This window comes from Musa acuminata, chromosome BXJ1-7 (assembly GCF_036884655.1).
Source record: "Musa acuminata AAA Group cultivar baxijiao chromosome BXJ1-7, Cavendish_Baxijiao_AAA, whole genome shotgun sequence".
In the NCBI taxonomy this organism is placed as follows: Eukaryota; Viridiplantae; Streptophyta; class Magnoliopsida; order Zingiberales; family Musaceae; genus Musa; species Musa acuminata.
The window spans coordinates 41481366-41501482 of record NC_088333.1 but is presented as its reverse complement, the minus strand read 5'-3'; the positions used below and the strand labels follow the sequence as shown (position 1 = coordinate 41501482).

The window sequence follows — 20117 nt, the reverse complement described above, 5'->3', positions numbered from 1 at the left end:
GTGATCCAATAAATCAACGTAAGATATTCTTTAGGCTTAATTAGATTCTCATTCAAGATAATGACTAATGGAAATTGATTCTTAATCTTAAAGATGGATTATTTCAAGTTATCTCTTTTTAAATGTTATACTCTCATCTAGAGAACACTTCCTTTAATTCTAAAACTATTATATTATGAGATAAGAAAAGAGAAAATAAAGACATAATAGCATTTCTTGATCAATGATATTTTTAGATTTCAATTACTGAGATTTAAAGTTTAAGATAGAAATTATATATTATATCACATAATTTAATGAGATAATATTAACTAAAAAATAAACAAAATCTATAAGATTTAATTGCCAACTCATATAATATAATATAATATCAGAAATATTTCGAAATTAATCTCGGAAACGAGTTCTGAGAAATAATTATACTGCAGAACACGCGACGGTTGCGAACCCCCTCCCCTCCCGTCGCAGGCTATCAATGGATATCTATCTACCCTCACGAGACGGAGACAGGACTCGTGTAGTGTCCTGTCCGTTATCGCAACCGCGGCCTATATTGGATCAAAGCGTCCTCGACTGGGGATTCCCTTCCGCTTCCCGATCCCGCTGAAACCCTAATTAGTGGAGCGATTTCGTTTGATTTGGAGACCCTACGGCTCCGATCGACCTCAGATTCCATCTATGCTGCCATCGATTGATGGGTGCCGATCTCGTTTCTTGTCTCCGCGTCGTCGATTTATTGGGATTTTCTTCTGGCCTCGGGTGAACCGGTAGTGCTGCTTCGCGACATCGGCGGCGGAGGGGGGATTCTGTTACGAGTTTTGCTGCTCGGGTTACAACTCAGCTCGATTTGGGTGAGTCTCCTGCTTGTGACTGTGGTCGTCGGATGGAACCTCGCGTTGGGAACAAATTCCGCCTCGGTCGCAAGATCGGGAGCGGGTCCTTTGGGGAGATCTATTTAGGTATGTAGTAGCTTTCTCCTCTTGATTGCTTCGGTTCAGAGCTATTCTCTGTAGTTTTTCTGTTGCAGGAACTCTAAAATTTGCTCCTCGGGGATGTTTGTGGTTGTCGTCTTGGTTGCAGGTACAAATATCCAAACGAACGAGGAAGTCGCAATTAAACTCGTAAGTGTAGCTTGTAGTCTCATCTATTTGCTGCCGGGAGTACGTCTTTCTGTTCGAAATTTTCAGTTGCTAAGGTGTTCAGTTAGATCGACATGATAGATTGGTATACAGATGATTTAGATTGGTCCATCAGCTTATTCTTGGCTACAGACTGTTTTTTTTTTAAACATGCTACGATCTGGCAGCATTACTAGTATCGCTTGAAGCTCCCTGGTCACTTTTCCATTTGCTTTTTTCTGTTCTTTCTGTAATTTCACCATATTCTTCTATGTTTGCTCTGTATAATGAATATTTTTCTCTGTCGTTGATACTCATTTTCTGTTGAGTCCTCATATCCTGCATCGGTGGAAGTCTCATCTAACAAGGCCCCCTTATGTATCAGCTAAAATTTAATGTAGTTTGATTGAAGTTTAAAAATTTTATCCTCTGAATAACTTAATACTTGCAATGGTCTGGATAAATTTTTTCCCTATGAATTTTCCTATTTATCAGGAAAATGTCAAGACAAAGCATCCCCAATTGCTATATGAATCAAAGCTGTACAGGATTCTGCAAGGAGGAAGTAATGAAAATTTTGATTCCTTTTATTGTCTGGTGGTTTGGTTTTACTTTCTTAATCTGCATTGTTTTCTTTTATTTATTTGTTTTGGCAGCTGGAATTCCAAATGTGAAATGGTTCGGTGTTGAAGGTGACTATAATGTGCTTGTGATGGACTTATTAGGACCAAGTCTCGAAGATCTTTTTAACTTTTGCAGCAGAAAACTCTCTCTAAAAACTGTTTTGATGCTTGCAGATCAAATGGTATGTTGTTGCTGTAATGCACATTTCTGAATTGACATGATATCCTGCTGTTCAATATTGGGAATATGCTTGATGTGTCCTTCATATCACCAAATCCCCCTTATTGGCAGCTTCCGCCACAGTCCTTTTTTTAGCATGTCTGATGCTATCACTTGATGTTTAGGTCTTTTCTACTCTTCCTTTTCCATTATATAAAGAATTCCTCTTTATTGGATATCTATCGTATTCTTGTTTCCTAGCATCTCCATATGCATCAAATCTTCATTTTGTCATCGAATGAATGTTGTCTTTTCTTGAATTACTCCTTACCTTTGCCTTGTTTACCATAATGTGCTTATAATACTTTCGACTTTGCCATGCTAATTATGCATCTTCATACAGGCCCAACATTGTTGAATGGGGTTGTTTTGATTGCTATAATTTTCCATATCTAATGTAATATGATTTTCTGTGTCAGATTAATCGAGTGGAGTTTGTGCATTCTAAGTCCTTTTTGCACCGAGACATCAAACCAGATAATTTTCTAATGGGTCTTGGTAGACGTGCTAATCAGGTGTGCTTCTAAAATTCGAACTTTTACTGTCTGCTTATTAATTAATAATTGGGTTCATCTTATGCTCTACTGAGTTGACTTTTGTATTTCCATCTAGGTGTATATTATTGATTTTGGCCTTGCCAAGAAGTATAGGGATACTTCAACTCATCAGCATATTCCATATAGGTAAGATACAATCGACTAAGCAATTTGCTTAAGTATTCTGTTTTAGCTATTGCATCGACGTTCGAGTGGTAGACTTGTAAGTTTAGCTTTTTAAATCTCTCCTACATAATTTTCTATGAGTTGGGCTGTTGTCTTCAAGATGGAGGCCAATGAAGATAGTGTTATATATAATTTAGATGTGTAGTATGTTGATTTAGGATGCGGTAAAACTATCCGCTCCTTGTACATGTAGAGCTAGGAGACAATAAAGTTAGTCCTTAATGCTTCACAAACATGATTAATGATGAATCACTTAAATGGAAAATTGACACTAGTCAATATGACCAAGTGCACCTAAATTACCTATAAATGAAAATCACTTCTTTTTTTGAACTTCTGCTTATTTAACTACTGTACCTATGATGAAACAAATTTAAATGTTCATTTGTAATATTTTGACCTGATACATAATTTAACATCATCCAAGTACATTGCGTTTTTACAGCACGAACTTTTTGTATGTTTGAATCAAGATCAGGTGTTTGGATTACATGGTGTAAGATTTAGTTTTGGATCAGTATCATTCACACTATCCTTTCTTTTTAAAATTAGTAAGCACATCATCCAAGTTCCACGGATGGGGTTTACTATAAGTCAAAAAACTTCTTTTACCTGGAGTTTGAATCTCACTGGTTCCAGCGTAGTCTTCTGGTCAACTTTATCATTGAATTAGTATGACTGATGTGGTATTGCTTAGGAGCTATTCAGATCATATTGAATGTGCTATTTCTGATCAGAAGTTACCTTCTTTTTCTTTCTTGTGTTATAATCTACTCACAGAGAGAACAAGAACTTGACTGGGACAGCAAGGTATGCAAGCGTTAACACACATCTTGGCATAGGTATGAGAATGTTTTCTTGTTTCTTTATTCATTAGCATCTGCTTTTATAAGTTGATTAGTTTTAGTTTTTGGCTATTTTACTAGTTTCTTCTGTATCTTCTGTGTCTTTGAAATTGTGTGGTTTTCTTGAATCTAGATTCTGACTGTTGTTTTTCCTCTGCTAAGAACAAAGCAGGAGGGATGATTTGGAATGTCTTGGATATGTTCTTATGTACTTTTTAAGAGGAAGGTCTGTTCTTTTGCATCTCACTGGTTCTTTTATGTCAATTGTGCATCTCACTGATTCCAGCATGGTCTTTTGGATTTCACCCTAATTCATTTTTTTAGTTTCTAATGTATTTCAACTAGTGGTTTTTCTTTTTGTTTTTTGTGCTTTCAGCCTTCCATGGCAGGGTCTGAAAGCAGGAACCAAGAAGCAGAAGTATGAAAAAATTAGTGAAAAGAAAGTTGCCACGTCAATTGAGGCAAGCTCTTATATATGTCATGTCTTTGGGCTTTTATTCCTTTTGCCGATGGTTTTGATGATGGAAAATTTCTTGTTCCCTTAGGCTTTATGTAGGGGATATCCATCAGAGTTTGCCTCATACTTCCATTATTGTCGTTCACTACGATTTGAGGACAAGCCTGATTACGGATATCTCAAGAGATTGTTTCGTGACCTTTTCATCCATGAAGGTTGGTTCACCTCCTATATATGTCAAGGATCGAGAATTTCTTCTATGGAATGATGACATGACTAATAGAAGTGAAGACTTTGTGAATCCATTGTAACAATCATTTTTTTTAATCTATTGTCTGCAGGTTTCCAGTTTGATTATGTATTTGACTGGACCATTTTAAAGTATCAGCAGTCACAGATGTCTGGCGCTCCTCCACGTGCTATTGTTAAGTCCAATGCAGTTATTTATAAGTTTATTCCTTTTTACTTCCTGAACAAGTGGATAAGCTTTTCTACTATTTTTAGGGTTCAAGTGCGGAACCTAGCTCTGGCTTGGTTCCTGCCATTGCCAATGATAGGCAGTCAGGTGATCTGCTCTATTTCATTTCTGCATTCATCATTTCTTATATCTGTTGATTTGATGCTTATTATTGCTTATAATTGACTCCATTTCTAATCTTCTAAGAAGCTATTGCTTGTTACTTTAATTTTCCTTTCTCGCGCTTGGCTGTTTCATTGGCTTATGCTAATTGGTTGGTCAACTCTTAGAGTCCACCTTTGTTTTGGTTATTATATCCATACTGCACAGCTCTCAAAGCACAATTGTTTATAATCCATTACTATTGCTAGCTTATTGAAAAGAATTTAGTTATCCCATTTTCATAGCTTGTAGGTTTACCTTTTTAAGATTGTGTTTAGGTGGTGAGGAAGGACAGACAAGTGGTTGGTTGGCAATGGACTCTTCTCATCGTGGACAAGTTACACAACCAGCTGTAACTGTAGGCAGCTTATCAAAGCAGAAAGCTCCAATGGGGAATGATCCATCCTTCAGTAGAGAGGCTATTGTGAGTTTATTTATCTGACAGTACTTTTAAGATTATAATTGTCTGAACTCGATCTTAAGCCTTCAATGCCAGGCCTTGTTATCTATCTAGCAAATGACATGTAAATGTATGCCTAGTAAGTGAGGCTCGGGCAAGGGAACATTTCCCTTGACTTATTATTGTTATTTCTTAAATGTTTTCATCCTTTGTGAATCATATGGTTAATGTAAACCATTTCTTCCTCAAAAGACTGTAGGTTATTTTAACTATTTTTTGTGCCAAGTCTTCAATATCTTTTATCTAGAGTCTGGCAGAAGTCTAAGATATCTTTTAACTTGATTTTTTTTAATCTAGATTGCCTTTCAAATCCTTTTAGGAGTTTTGACTTCCTAGTTTTACGACAGATGTAGTTGCTCCATTATTTGGATTATTAAGATCAGAAGACATCCTAGGAGTGTAACTAAAATTCATCTAGAAGTTTTTGGTTGAAAGAGCTCAATAATCTATATAAGAATTATGATAGAGTTTTTATACTATTCATATGTTTAATATTTATCCAAGTACCGCTTGGGATTTATACTCTTTTAAGAGCCTATTTAAGTTAGAAGTAGGCAAGCAGCAAGTTGTCAATAATGGCTAGTATTTTTAAAGAAATTGTCATGGATCATTTATTATGACAATAATAAAAAGGAATAAAGGAAACATGCATATAACTGTGTTGTCTGCCTATGTGGTCCACCTGCACGACAAGGCCATGTTAACTTTACATTAAGTGATGATGAGTGTTCTTTACGTTCTCTGAACATTGATTAGCTATTTTGTGTATCATCTGAATTTTTTTATGATTATATGATGCTGGTGAGGATTTTATTATGCTTTTGATTCTATAATTTAATTTGCTATGTCTTTCTTTAGTTTTTTTCTTTTTGATCCTTATGCATTGTTCCTAGCCTCTAGTTCTTACTCCAGGTGCATAGTTTGCATAAATGCAACCTGTTTCTCTGGGTTACTCCCAACTTCTTATTTCCTTATTCTTTATACTTTGTCAATCTTCCTCCTGTTCTACCATGTCCTTATTGTATGATGGTTCCCTTCATTCTGTCACCATCAGAGCTGTAATGCTTGCTTTCTGCATTAAAGGCATGCATGCACATTTTTCCCATGGTTTCTGTGAGTAATTTATAGGTCCAGAGAACCATGCTTAATTGCTGGAAATCAAATAATGGCCTCATGTGACTATGACTATTACAGGGAAATTTGTAATCAAAGTTCACCATGACATAAATGGATTTTAAGGAACTTGAATTGTTAAAAATACTTGTATAGAAGTAAGATTGTGAAAGTGCAGCTGTTATGTGGAAATGATAAGTCGAAGCTTACCATGTTCTTTATACTACTGTTGGTGCTCAAAGTTTACAATGGTCTTCTAGCTTCAAGTTCAGTCTCAAGCTGATCATCTGTTCTACTACACTTTAAAGCGAGGTACACGCGTACAATTTTCATTAAGGTTAGTTGATCATGTAAAATTATCCATCCTTAGTCAATGACTGAGTTTGTTATCGATGATATATTTATTGATTTTAGATTGCTTGTAGCTTTGTCAAGGGATTTCAAAAGTTTAGATTTCTTGTGATTCATGAAATCCCAGATGCATGATTCTTCTAATACAGCCTTGTGATACATATATTGATTAATTTGTGTAATTCCTGATCTCGAACGGGTGCCTCTTAGTTTTCCAGTTCAGCATTTTTGGGACGGTCAAGCGGATCATCAAGGCGAGCTGCTGTTTCTAGTAGCAGAGACATCCTGGGCAGTGAGGCAGATCAAACTCGCAGTCGTACTGCAGAGGCCAGTCCAGGGACATTCCGTAAGGTGTCAAGCGCCCAGCAAAGCTCTCCAATTAGTTCTGCAGAGCACAAACATACTTCTGGACGGACTTCATTTACAATTAAGAACTATGAGACCACACTCAGAGGAATCGAGGCCTTTAATTTTGACAGCGAGGAAAGGGACCAATTATAGCCGCAACCTCTTTTACATTCCTCTGTTGAAATCCATAAACTGAAGTGAGAGTAAACCTGGCACGGTTTTTCCCTTGTGTCATGAATGGGGAGCTACTTCTGAGTCGCTACGATTTGAAGCTGCTGATACTGAAGTGCCCACGAAGATGAAAAATGATATTGGGTCGAATCATCCCAGTAGCTGTTTGTATATTAGCCTAGGATATATGCTACGCCAACGCTTCCCTGCTGTGTGATCGGTTACCCTTGTTATCTCGTTATAATTCTTGGTGTTCATTGTGCTGATCAACATCACCTTTCAAGATTCTGTGGATACTTTGCCTTCTACACGTGTATTAACCATGAGCCAGTTGTTGACTGTCTTTATAATTATGCTGTTCGGGCTTTTGATGTTTATTAGCTAAGGTGGACGCTTGGTTGTGCTGATCAACATGTACACAAAGCACTTGGATCTTTCTTTGATATTAAATATTAGCCGCTGATAAACCAGTCTTTCTTGGATCTTTCGTTCTTGAACCTAGGATGATCTATGAACTCTTCAAATATTATTATTCATTTTAAGATATGTGGGAACTAGTTGTTCATTGATGTATTGTTGTAATACTTGGGAGTACGTAGACACTGAACAATTTGCAAGTAATTAGGTGAGCTCGAACAGAAAAATGGCACAGCATCAACTTCTCTAGCTAATGGCACACAAGTCGTAATATATCTGATATCATGTGGGCTCTTTCTCTACTTGAAGAGAATATTCGGAACACAAACTTTGATGATTGCACAAAAGTCACACTATATCATGTACTTACAATGCCATACCAAGAATTTACATCAAAAGACAATGACCAAAATAATGGCAAGCAGGCAAATCAAGTGAACTTGTCGAAACTAGCGTGCGTGGCATTTGCTGGCTATGACTAGCGTTGATTGGATGTCGAAGGCCATGGTACCCAGCGATGATGCAATGCGAAAGTGGCTGGTGGGGGAAAACTCTACGGAGCGTGTTGTCATAGTTGACGGTGAGGACAACGGTTGGAGGTCGAGTTGATCGCGATCAAGCTGCTAGTCGATGCACAATCGTGCGTGGGCGCGATGGCCCGACAAGGTAATGGTGAGGTTTCTAGTCAATAACATGAGAATAACCATAGGCGGTAGAAAGCTGGTGCACCATAGATAAGACCCACACGTATGTGTTCAACAAAACGTAATGGTAGCGATTGAGAGAGGTTTTAGAGCTCGTTTTATTTTTAACTAAAGTAATATTTTTATTACTTAAAAATTAGATAATTTTAATTTTGTGCCCTTAAATTTATTTTTTAATTATACCTTTCATAAATCAAATATTTTCATTATATATCCTAAGCAAAATTATAATTTTTCCCTTTAGAAATTAATTTTTTAACTTATATCTTCAATTATAAAATTAAATAATTTAATTTATTATTAACCTAATCATAGTACGATGATAGTTAAATTTTATAATTTAATATTCCTAAAAAATAATAAATCAATAGAAGTAAAATTCTTAAAATTTAACCATGATATTAAGTAAATATAGGTTGATACTCCTTTATCATTTTATATTTGAGAGATTGTTATTCCACAAATCACTAAAAGAATTGATAAAGGTGAATAGTAAAAAAATACCGATTAACTCCTATACGATATTAATATTGTCACAAACAATCTTGTAGAAGATCTAAAAAGAAAAAAGACTTATTATTTTTTATTATTATGTGATATATGTATAAGAATTAGATTATGATATAGGAATAAAAAAGATTTTTCATTGTTTTTATAAGTTATGAAAAGTAACAATTCTAAAATATGATATAATGCAATGAAAAAAATGTTAAAATGAATAGAGCATAATGGTGTATGATAATTCATTGAATTGCTTAATAATTGTAAAAAAGTATGTTATATAAATTTGACTCAAACGGTAATATTAAACAATATAACGATCTGATTAAAAATTACTCATAAATAATATATTGATCATAATGAGATATTTTTTCTAGTTTTTTAAATGAACTTATTAAGAATCGTCATAACATTACTGGCTTATGACTTTAATTTGATGTGAAAATAAATTTTCTGAATAGAGATCTAGATTTATATAAATTAGCTTAGATGATTCAAATCTAAGAAATATAAAATTTGAAATACAAATTTAGGAAATATATTTATGCTCATAAATAAGCTTTTACATAATGGTATATAAAGTTTCTTAATATTATTACTTTCTTTAGATTTAAGAAAATACTATTAATCAGTATTTATATATGAAGTAGAAGTAAGTTTATTATATTAGTTTGGATAATATTTTGTTTGCTAGTAGTGATCTTGATTTATTATACCAAATAAAAAAATTAACAAGAATTTTAAAATAATTGATATGAATAAAGTGGCTTTTGTTATTAACATTAATATATTTCATCTTGCGGTTTGCATTATCGTAAGCATCATCGATGATGCAAACCGCAAGATCCCAGGAGTCATAGTGAGCATCATCGAGACGGCCGATTCCGAGACGGTGTCTTCGACTCTCCCAAGCTGAGAGTTGGATTGGGGACGCTGATTGGCTACCGTGGAGGGCTAATGGCGGTCTCTCCAAATCCTATACGGGATAGAACTCCAACGAGTTCCCCTCATCCGAACCGTCCCTCGTCTGACCGTCCATTCATGAAAGAAAACCTTCCTGCTTCGACGATATCTCGTTCGCTCCAACTCCGAATAAGTGTGGGAAAAGTATTGCCTCTTAGCACCAAACCCCTCGCCTCCTCCATAAATACTAGTTTATCTCCTCTTTCCTCAAGATTCTTTCCTTCTTCCTCTCTGTCTCGCGCTAGTCTCGAGTTTGGATATCAGCGATGACGAGGTACACCGATGGCGAGGATTGGTACGACTGCACAGAGTTTGAGGGGATCCTCTTCACCGTGACTGCCGACGAGAAGGTGGCCATCGTGGACGTGCTCCCTGCTACTGAGGTCGCTGCCAACGACAAGGCAGAGTTGCAGCATCCTACTGTTGTGGTGATCGTCATGGAGACAGAGACGTACTACGATGGGAGCACCGGTTTATGGAAGCATTTCTTCGACGTGGAGTTGGATGATTCGACGTTGACGCTGAAAGTGTCCGTCTCCGGGAGGCACATCAAGGAAATCGTTCACTTCGGCTGAAGCTTTTCTTCCTTGATCGCTGATCGATCGACTCCCGTGCATGCATCTGGCGACGCTCTTTGCGACTTCTGCCACCGTTTTCTGTTTTCTTCTTCTTTACGATTCGCCAATCACGGTGGGAAGCAGATTTTGTTCGGTTCAGCGTAGTTCTTTCGACATGAACTTAATTGTTCAGTTCACGGCGAGACACCCACCTTTCAGTGACATATCGTTCTGTTCTTAGATGTTACGTACGCAGTGTGCATGTTCCTAATTTTGGATCCTGTCGACGTTGACAGAGGTATGCATGGTCGTGGTCAAACCAATGGGCGAAAAGAGAGGGCTGGCGCTTGCCAAGGATCGCAAAGTTGACCCAGTCAATCTCCTTCCTTCGGCTGATACGGCACATTATCACGTAGTTGCTATTTTGACCATTCCTCCTCTTGTTCTTGCCCTCTTCTTCTTCCTCCGTTCAGTTTTAAGCTGACCTATAGAGACCCTCCTGCCTTCACCGTACCGGAGAGAGAGAGAGAGAGAGAGAGAGAGAGAGAGAGAGAGAGAGGAATGGCTTGTCAGAAGCTGAATGCGGTGCTGCTCCTGTGCACACTACTGGTTGTTTCGCACGTGGGGAGGAGCGAGGCTGGCCAGAACTGCTTCTGCGAGTGCATGAAGAAATGCATTCCGGTGGGGATGTTGAGCCTGGAAGAATGCGCCAGGGAGTGCGACGAGGCATGTAGGAAACTAGGGTTCGACGGGGAACCTCGAGGAGGGATGGAGTTCTGTAGAAAGTTGGGAAGTTAGACCATCATCTTACCCTGCTTTGCATCATCTCCATGCTTCTGTTTGTGAGTGTTTGATGATTTCTGCCCCACCCCCTTCCGTTTATGCTTGAATCCACCGTGTTCATGTCGCATTCATCTTGCGGTTTGCATTCTACGTTGGTTTTCTGATCACGCGTCACCACCACAATCCCTTTTATCCCGACGGGTTACGATGATCGTGAGCAGAGAGGAACAACAAAGAACATCAGAAGATGCACAATTCTTTCTCTAGCTTGAGGCCTAATTAATCCATGCAGAAAATAATGTAAGAACACCAAAATCTTTGCAGGTGTTGTGTTGTTGTTCCTTCCATTCATATAGAATGAGATGGTCTCATGAAAGCAAATTAGAACAGAACATGCAACATTGCCGGATCGTTAGTGAGCTAAAAGGTATTTTTACAGTGCAATTTTGCCTATTCCAGACGAGCTCTCTAATCTCTTTCTCGTGTGATGAAGAACAGAACACCAATGAAATTAATGATCAATTTAGTGTGGATTGTCGAACCATGCAGAAACACAAATGGCGTTGTCACAAAGAAACTAAACATTTATACAAAGAGACTTGACATTTATGATATGAACATCGTCACAAAGAAAGATCCAACATCTTATAAATCCCCCTACTCTTTGAAACCAAGATCAGACATGTTCCTTGACAACAAATTGATTGATTCTGCAAGCAAACCAGAATGTGAACTGTTTGCAGGACCTCATACTTTTCGCTGCACAAATAACCGCACAAGCAATTTGTCGATTTATGGGAAACCAATCAGCAAAACTCACATAGAACTTTACAGCTAATCTCTCTTTCGGCTACGAGGAGAGCAGAATTTACCAAAACATTTTGCAAGGAATTCCCAGAATCCATCTTTCTTCTTTTGTGGCTTACTGTTGGATTCATCTTTTGGATGCATAGTGTCCACGATAGCTTCGATTTCTTCCTTGGCTCGTTCAAACACGTTTGGGCCTTTGACTTTATCAATAGGAGTGTCCTCATCAATATCATCACTCATGCCATGGGTCTCCTTATGATGTGTTTTCTCCTTGTGCAGAGGTTCTTCAGTCCCTTCCTTTGACCCTGTAAGTAAATTGGATGATTTCACATTGTTTATCATGAAAAACAACAAAGCCCAGTAGAATTAGGTGATTAGTCTACCATATACTCTCATCAACTAAGATAATAACTAGAACCAGTAACAAATCCAATAACATTGGACTATCTTGACCAAGCACCACTCTAACCCCAACCAGCTAAAGAAGATACCACCGGTAGACAACCAAAGACAACTATCAAGTTATTTTATTACAGAGGAAGAAAGCTTGTCAAAATATAAAAAAAGATAGGTGTTCCTTTTCTCAAAACTAATGTTACAACATTAGAACAAATCAGATACCACCAGCTAATGCAGATACCACCGGTAGACAACCAAAGATAACTATCAAGTTATTTTATTACAGAGGAAGAAAGCTTGTCAAAACTATTAAAACAAAATAGTTGTTCCTTTCCTCAAAACTAATGTTACAACATTAGAACAAATCAGATACCACCAGCTAATGCAGATACCACCGGTAGACAACCAAAGACAACTATCAAGTTATTTTATTACAGAGGAAGAAAGCTTGTCAAAACTATTAAAACAAAATAGTTGTTCCTTTCCTCAAAACTAATGTTACAACACTAGAACAAATCAGATACCACCAGCTAAAGCAGATACTGCCAGTTGACAACCCAAGACAACTATCAAGTTATTTTATTACAGAGGAAGAAAGCTTGTCAAAATTATTATAAAAAAATGTGTTCTTTTTCTCAAAACTAATGTTACAACATTAGAACAAAACCTAAGAATAATACAACATGATTTCAAGCAGCATGCACAAGTCAACATAGACCGCCAGCCGATTTAGATTAATATCTTTTATATGAGCTTCAAGTAATCATGAGATATAGAACGAGATTTATTAAAATCCAATGTAATATTTTGATAAATACATCTAGCTGATTCTGATAGTGAAGTCTACCTTCCAACTTAAACATATTCAGTGGGAGATCCTCTCTGAATCCCACTTCAGAAATTAAAGAGAACTAAGTGCCAGTGAAGTAAGCATAGCAGCAATCTCTGATGAGCCAGTATCTTAAGTGAACTCACGATGAAACTCCTAAGTACTTTGATAATCTATTTACTCCATGAAGGAAATTACGGTGTGCAGGATAATAGAAATAATCTTTCCTATCTTCTATCACAGGAATCCTCTTGCCAAGAAGGAAATCCAAAAATCACTCTCAAGTTTTTGGTGCGGGGAATTGAGAGTTTTTCATTTGACTAAAATAGTCTCATTAGCATGGCCATTCCTGCAATGCGCATTCCCTTACTTGCCTTTGATCAACCGGCCTGAAACAAAGAGACTCGATTATGTATAGAGAATTACCATCTTTCTTTGCATGTTGCTCATGATCTGGGGTTCTCTTCGAGTGGATAGTCTCTACAAGGGCCTCGATCTCTTCCTTTGCTCGTTCAAACACATTGGGAGCTTTGACTTTGTCCATCGGTGTGCTCTCGTCGATGTCATTGCTCCTTCCATGAGTCTCCCAGTCATGGGTTCTATCCTTATCCATGATCACTTGTGTCTTCTTTCCCCCTCTAGTAACGATCAAAATCCTTTCACTCCCTATCGAATGGGTTCCAAAAATCATATCACCATTAGATCCTTGGAGGAAAAAACACAAACAGAACATCGGTCATGTAAAAAGATGCAAACAAATCTGTAATGTAATGGAAAATACGAACTTTAAATTACAATATGCCACTAATGAAATATTGATATATTGATAAGCACTGAAAAAACAAATGGATAAAAGGAGCAATCTCTGGCCAATCAATTCTTTCAGAATCATAATGCAGACTTCGAGAAATAATAAGCATAAACGACTCGACTCTCATCAAAATCGATGATCATTAGAACACAATCCACTCCAGAAGGAAGAAAAAAAAACGATTTTGACTATTGGATCATTCGCCACGGGAGATAAGAGGCAGTAACTTCGAAGACAATAGGTTCAACACCGCAAGAAGAAGGCAACAGGAAGGCCCTAAAACCGGACCGAGCAATAATTGGAGTTTAGGATGCGAGCGATCACCTGGTCTTCGATCGACGAAAGAACGGATTAGGGGAAGCTCCAGAGATGGGAGTTGGTTTATAAACCTAAAGATGCGTTCGCGAGAAGCTGCGAGGTGAGTCACAATTATATTCTACGTTCCGACCTTACTTTCCTACGAAAGAAGATGCGACCGCAATTACCTGCGAAACGTTGTTGGGGTTTTGAATGCGTCTGCGCGTTGCCATCCCGGCTGGCATAGGCGGCTTCTCTCCATGCTCAGTATCATTTCGACTAATTTTGGCACTCCATTTGGCCATTAAGGCTACTAAGGTATAATTCTTGCTCTGCTACTACGATACATACAAGTTGGATGTGGTTAGACATATTCTGATATCACCCTCGTGATAATAATCAATAGTCACATCAATATCAATGCCGAGCAGACTAATATGATGCACTATATCGATGCGACACTCGAATTCGAATGGAATGATCGCTTGCTCTCATGTTGTTTGAGGTCGTACATGACAGCACTGTAAAGTACAAAGCCATTTTAGAAAGCTTGGATCGATGCCATACCGTGCCAATCCATGTATGTTGATCAACGCCCGCATAGAAGGTAACGAGTCGATCGTTTGAGGAGTATTAACAAACCATGTACAATCAATCATCTTTCGCAAGTATAAAATCTAACATCCTGACTAGTATCAGGGGTGAAGCTTTGAATACTCAAACTCTCTCTGACACTATTTTATACTGACTTAAGCTTCAGACGAGTCGAGTCAAAAAATCTCCCCTCCCGACTTCGGCCTGTGTACAGAAACTTGGTAAAAGCAACAACCCAATGGGGGAGAAAGAGCAACTCCTTACTCTATTGAAGATCAATTTTGGAGATGAAGCTGGGACACAACCTGACGTCGACCACTCTATACACTCAAGATCGAACCAAAATGTATTGACCCATCGACAATGACATAAAGTTGCTCAACATGATATATTAGTGTTATGAAGTATAACAATAATATTTGAATTATTTTATTCATACAAGTTTAAACTTAATGATTTTGTATATATACCCATTCAATATGGTTTAACATTTTCCGAGAGTCAAAAAAACACTAAAAACAATTATTATATATATATATATTCTTATACACTTTAAAATAGTATATTAGTCGTTATAAGTTAATTATAAGTTTTACTATAGCAGTTTTACTATAGCATATGTATGCCTTTTCAAATGTTAAAATTATCCACATATGTCATTGTGGCTAATTGGTATGCATTAGACCATGCGTTTTAGCTGTATATAATATTGGTTAAAATATGTAAAAATATATAGTAACTTTTATATTTTTAATGAATACTAATATAAAATTAGAGTTTCAAGTAACCACTAATTTATATATATTTTTATTTTTCAATAACTAATATATTGCTAATGATGGATTCTTAAGGGATTTATGACAATTTCAAAAGATCAAATATCATCTTTTTTACTGAATTATATATATATATATATATATATATATATATATATATATATATATATGAAAATATTAATTATTTTAACTGATAAAAATTTTGATAGTATATCCTAAAATTTTAGGTTCGAATCCCGTTTTGGTCATTTATTGTTTCTGAAAACACTTAGATGTCCTTTACTTCTGTCAACACTACACTGCAGAAATGAATCGAGACAAGTAGGGCATCTTGTCCCGCTGGATCAGGAAATGTCGTCCAAAACCCTAGCTCGTGCCGGAGCTTCTCTCATCGATCGCTTCTTCGTCTTCCATCCTCCGAAGCCAAGCAATACATTCCTTCTACCTCGGATCTCTTCGCACCCTCCGGTTCGGTGCTTTGCGGAGAAATTCCTCGCCGCTCGGTCCCCGCCGCCGGGATCCGTAGGAGGAGGAGACGCCGAAAGCCTAAAGATTTTGGCGTCCTCCCAAGGCATCGTCTTTCCGTGCGGCCTTCCGTCTCTCCGCTTCTTCATTGACGAAGGTGAGATCATTCACTTTTGGAGAAATAGATCACATCGACTCGTTCTAATTGTGTACTATAGTGTGTCTGCCCACGTTGTGTTGCTTCTCATGGAGTTAGTAAAAATTGTCACTTTGATAGGCTTTGGCAGAATCCTGTTTGGTTGAGATGGTGTCTTCTAACATAATAATTATTCACTTCGCACCAGTGACCTACCGTATATGTAATGGTTTTTCTTTGTTATTATATTTGATAATGTCTCCAATGTCTGTCATGCTGTTCGCTAGCTTCCTCTTGATGAATTATGTGAGAGTACATTTTTTGTGTATGGTTGGTTGTGGGATCATTAGCTATACATTGGCTAGGTGGCTCTATTGCACTGCGTCTGCTGAAGTCCTTAATTCCAGTAACAGTGCAATAAAAAAGACAATAGATTTGGATTGTGAAATTAACTTTTTGTAATTAGTTTTTCTCTTTACTTCTTAAATCACTAGATACACCATGGACCTTAACCACCATTAACATTTTTCTGATACTTTCATGACTGATTACCTCTAAAAGACTATCGGATTTGCTTTTTGCCTACTTTCCATGTGACTACTTTGTGAATAATGCTACAGTTCTTGGTGAATCAGAGCTGCAAAATTCTGAACTTTGTTTGCGATTTACTTCTATGTAGATCTAGATCTCATATCAGTAAATGCTAGGTTTCTGAACCATTACAATATTGAAGCTCGAGAAAGGAACACAAAAAATATATATCGGTTTTTTAAGAGAATCATAATGTTTTTAAGAAATCAGAAGTGAATGATGTTTCTGAAACTTGTGTGGTTATGGCTTCATTATTTAACTGCACATTTTTTTTTTTGGAACACAAATGAGAAAATCTCAGTAATTTGTGGAGGAGAAAACTAATTGATTAATGAAATCATATTCAATTTTAAATGTCTTTTTAAGTTCTAATAATTTGTTTCTCCTCTTAATCAAAAGTGTAATTCATATTCTCATGGATATTTGGATAAGTTTTCCTGGATGATTTTTTTAGCTTAATTGATGGAGAACTGATGTATCCCATTAAGATTCATCCGAATATGGGTTTTTGGTAGAAGAGGAAAAAAATGGTGGCCCAATGCACAGTCAACTGCAAATGTAAATTTTGAGGAGAAGAATCAATGTATGTTGTCCTATACTTGCAAGTAGCGAGGTTTTCTCATAGCTTGAATCTTAGTCATCCAGATTGCAAAGGAGAAATTTTACCATTGAACCAAATGTCACCCTCTAATAGTTACCGATACAAGAATGGTGAATTTGACTTTGGGTTTTGGTGCAACTTAATAATTGCTGATGCAAGAATGATCAACTGCTTACCCTGCATTTGTTTGGTTTGAAAGTTAAATGTTCAAATTATAATGGCATGCCTTAGGCAGTAGTAGAACTTTCTTATCTCTGGTGATGTATAACAGAGCATTTTATGCATAGCTGTCAGATTGAGATATTGAATTCCTTTAGAAATGAAAACAATTGTATTTTAAGGTGAAACTTTTGGTTGGCCAAAGTTGCTATTGTAGGGAAATAGATTATCAATAGTAAGCTTGTGTGGCATTTGTGGATATTCTCTTTATAAACAAGTAGATGGCATTCTGAGACTTCTCACTGTGCTTAAGTTAGTTCATCATTTCCTTGTTAACTATATCTCAAGACCTTTGTATTAGTGGATCAGGTATGGTCCGTAATACACCATGCCAATTACCTTGGGATTTTTTGAGGGGTTTTTGGTGTCTGAAGCCGCAGTTTGGTTAAACTATCTACATTGGCTTATGCTGGCCATGGGAGTTTCAATCATGTGTCCTCAAAATTGATGAGTTCTGTTCACAATTTATAACTGGTCTCTATGCCAATTAAGCATGTAAGCTCTCCATTCACATAAAGTATAAATTTTGTTGTGACGATACTCTTGTTCTTAAATTCAATGCTTGAATTTACTAGTGGATGTATGTAAAACTTAAATAGTTGGAAACATAACTCGCAACCCTTTCATCTGTTCAATGCAAATGATTCATTTTGTTAAAAAATATTTTTTGCAAATGTGGGGATTCTTTTTATTTTTTGTATCTCAAATACCAGTGTGCTGATCCTGATGTCTGTTCCATAGGACATGATGATTTGACAAATGAGCCACTGCATTTGCTTCCGAAAAGAACTTACCAGCCAAGCCACATTAAGCGCAAGAGGGCTCATGGTTACCTTGCACGGTCTCTCTCTCTCTCTCTCTCTCTCTCTCTCTCTCTCTCTCTCTCTCTCACACACACACACACACACACACACACACCACCTTAATTGATTTTAATGATATATAGTATGTCATGGTTGAAGTATGCCATGATTTACAAGCAAGCATCTGTCTTGGTAGTCAAACCTTTTACTTGTATCATACTCATCAAATACATGCCTTTAAGAGGACTCATGGTTATGTTGCCTCTCTAGGTTTCCTAGCCTTGCCTGAGCCCCAAGGTGAGTGTCTGACTCCTGAATGCCTCTTGACAGCACTGATTAGTTGGTGACATGTTTGTGCTGGTGGTGGAAACATTTTAGATGATATCCACTGGTGGTAGTAGTGGCAGCTACAACAAGAATATGTTCATGATTAAAACAACATTTCTTCCATAAAAAGCAAAAAGGAAACATAACCATCACCAAGAAGTAGCTTTTTTACTTCACCCTTTTTCTGAAAATGTATTACAAACAATCAGTATTGCAGAAGTTTTTTTTTAAATGAAGAGCTATTAAAGATCTTTGCATGAGCTAAGCGAAACGTGTATAGGGTTATGTTTGTGGTGGTGGTGGAAACATTTTAGATGATATACACTGGTGGTAGTAGTGGCAGCTACAACAAGAATGTGTTCATGATTAAAATAGCATTTCTTCCATAAAAGGCAAAAAGGAAACATAACCATCACCAAGAAGTAGCTTTTTAACTTCTCCCTTTTTCTGAAAATGTATTACAAATAATCAGTATTTTATAGAAGTTTTTCTTTTTTAAATTGAAGAGCTATTATAGACCTTTGCATGAGCTAAGCGAAAGGTGTATAGTGTTTCTCTGTAACCCTCTAAATGCTCATAACATCTCATTTACCTTGGTAGATTCAAAGGGCCTTTTCTGCAGTAACCTTGTGTTTATTTTTTTTTACCTTCTTGATAACAACTAGTTCCTTTATCCAACTTTTATGCTTTTTCGTGATTGCTTATTCTCTGGATTGAGTTATGGTTCCATTTGTGAAATCATTGGTAAAAGTACTTCCCTTTGACACGTCACATCCATTTCTTATGCAGAAAGGCAACCAAGGGTGGGCGTAAGGTCATTGCTCGCAGAATAGCAAAAGGTCGGCAAAGGATTGCTGTTTAAGACGCTGTAACAGTTGGTATGGAATCATGCCTTGGCAATTTTAAGTCACTATTATCAGAGATGTGTAAGGTCAGATTGTTGGTACTGCAATAAAGTTTTTCCATGTTACAAATGGTTAAGCTATGTTTGCCACTATAAATTGTTTGCATGCTTTCGTTTCGAGCTTAACCATTTTAGCCTGCATTTGTCAGGCTTCTGTTGAACTGTCCATGCTTTCAGTCTCTTTTTGAATGTAACTTGGGGAATTTTGGTTTTCTATTACACAAATATAGTTTTGTGAAGAGAATTGCATGTAGAAGCTCAAGGAGAAATATGAACATGGCCTTAACAGGCAAAACCTCCAGCTTTTATCTTGGTTCTCATTGCTGCAAATAGGTTATGGGTCCAACTTCCATACGCCCATTGGGACAGTGATGATGAGGCTTCCTTCATGTATCTGCTCTTAGAAAGGCTCCAAGTTGTCTACATGTTCCTACAACCTACAAAATTAGAGTAAGATTTTATCGTCGATGTCCCACTCATCCAAAATTAGAGTAAGAATATGACTTGTTCTTGAATTATTCTATTTTTCCAAGTAAACTTTTAATTGAGATATCATTCAAATAACCCTATCATATTTTCCACC

The 20117-nt window shown here is 37.0% G+C and overlaps 3 protein-coding genes across 6 annotated transcripts; 2 read left to right on the top strand and 1 right to left on the bottom strand.

The window, feature by feature from the left end:
* Nucleotides 1–423: 423 nt before the first annotated feature.
* On the top strand, nucleotides 424–7424 carry LOC135679475 (casein kinase 1-like protein 2). 4 transcript variants are annotated; one of them, XM_065193274.1, is made up of 15 exons: nucleotides 424–959; nucleotides 1081–1121; nucleotides 1614–1683; nucleotides 1775–1923; nucleotides 2381–2476; nucleotides 2574–2644; nucleotides 3464–3525; nucleotides 3691–3754; nucleotides 3905–3989; nucleotides 4074–4200; nucleotides 4327–4409; nucleotides 4490–4550; nucleotides 4883–5028; nucleotides 6438–6514; nucleotides 6747–7424. In XM_065193274.1, the coding sequence occupies exons 1-15, from the start codon at nucleotides 884–886 to the stop codon at nucleotides 7027–7029; spliced, it is 1491 nt and encodes a 496-aa protein (XP_065049346.1). In that variant the 5' UTR covers nucleotides 424–883; the 3' UTR covers nucleotides 7030–7424. The 4 variants fall into 4 exon arrangements, with proteins under 4 accessions (XP_065049346.1, XP_065049345.1, XP_065049348.1 ...); XM_065193273.1 differs by having other exon boundaries at nucleotides 425–959; nucleotides 6739–7424; XM_065193276.1 differs by lacking the exon at nucleotides 6438–6514 and having other exon boundaries at nucleotides 425–959; nucleotides 6747–6948.
* Nucleotides 7425–11556: 4132 nt separating this feature from the next.
* LOC135585342 (uncharacterized) lies at nucleotides 11557–14273 on the bottom strand. The gene is made up of 3 exons (XM_065193272.1): nucleotides 14146–14273; nucleotides 13437–13676; nucleotides 11557–12087 (listed from the first exon to the last, which is right to left on the bottom strand). Exons 2-3 carry the CDS (start codon nucleotides 13621–13623, stop codon nucleotides 11807–11809), a joined length of 468 nt encoding a protein of 155 aa, XP_065049344.1. The 5' UTR covers nucleotides 13624–13676; nucleotides 14146–14273; the 3' UTR covers nucleotides 11557–11806.
* A 1497-nt stretch (nucleotides 14274–15770) lies between these two features.
* On the top strand, nucleotides 15771–19750 carry LOC103992705 (large ribosomal subunit protein bL34m). The gene is made up of 3 exons (XM_009412515.3): nucleotides 15771–16110; nucleotides 18242–18341; nucleotides 19420–19750. The coding sequence occupies exons 1-3, from the start codon at nucleotides 15840–15842 to the stop codon at nucleotides 19490–19492; spliced, it is 444 nt and encodes a 147-aa protein (XP_009410790.2). The 5' UTR covers nucleotides 15771–15839; the 3' UTR covers nucleotides 19493–19750.
* Nucleotides 19751–20117: the final 367 nt, after the last annotated feature.

What these genes read in the sequence shown, in the direction of transcription:
- LOC103992705 (XM_009412515.3), top strand. Translation starts at nt 15,840, where the DNA reads ATGTCGTCCAAAACCCTAGCTCGTGCCGGAGCTTCTCTCATCGATCGC. An exon ending in CCGCTTCTTCATTGACGAAG is followed by an intron (nt 16,111 to 18,241) that starts GTGAGATCATTC and finishes TCTGTTCCATAG; the next exon opens with GACATGATGATTTGACAAAT. An exon ending in GCTCATGGTTACCTTGCACG is followed by an intron (nt 18,342 to 19,419) that starts GTCTCTCTCTCT and finishes TTTCTTATGCAG; the next exon opens with AAAGGCAACCAAGGGTGGGC.
- LOC135585342 (XM_065193272.1), bottom strand. Translation starts at nt 13,623, where the DNA reads ATGGATAAGGATAGAACCCATGACTGGGAGACTCATGGAAGGAGCAAT. An exon ending in GCAACATGCAAAGAAAGATG is followed by an intron (nt 12,088 to 13,436) that starts GTAATTCTCTAT and finishes ATTTACTTACAG; the next exon opens with GGTCAAAGGAAGGGACTGAA.
- LOC135679475 (XM_065193273.1), top strand. Translation starts at nt 884, where the DNA reads ATGGAACCTCGCGTTGGGAACAAATTCCGCCTCGGTCGCAAGATCGGG. An exon ending in CATCAGCATATTCCATATAG is followed by an intron (nt 2,645 to 3,463) that starts GTAAGATACAAT and finishes ATCTACTCACAG; the next exon opens with AGAGAACAAGAACTTGACTG. An exon ending in GCGCTCCTCCACGTGCTATT is followed by an intron (nt 4,410 to 4,489) that starts GTTAAGTCCAAT and finishes TACTATTTTTAG; the next exon opens with GGTTCAAGTGCGGAACCTAG.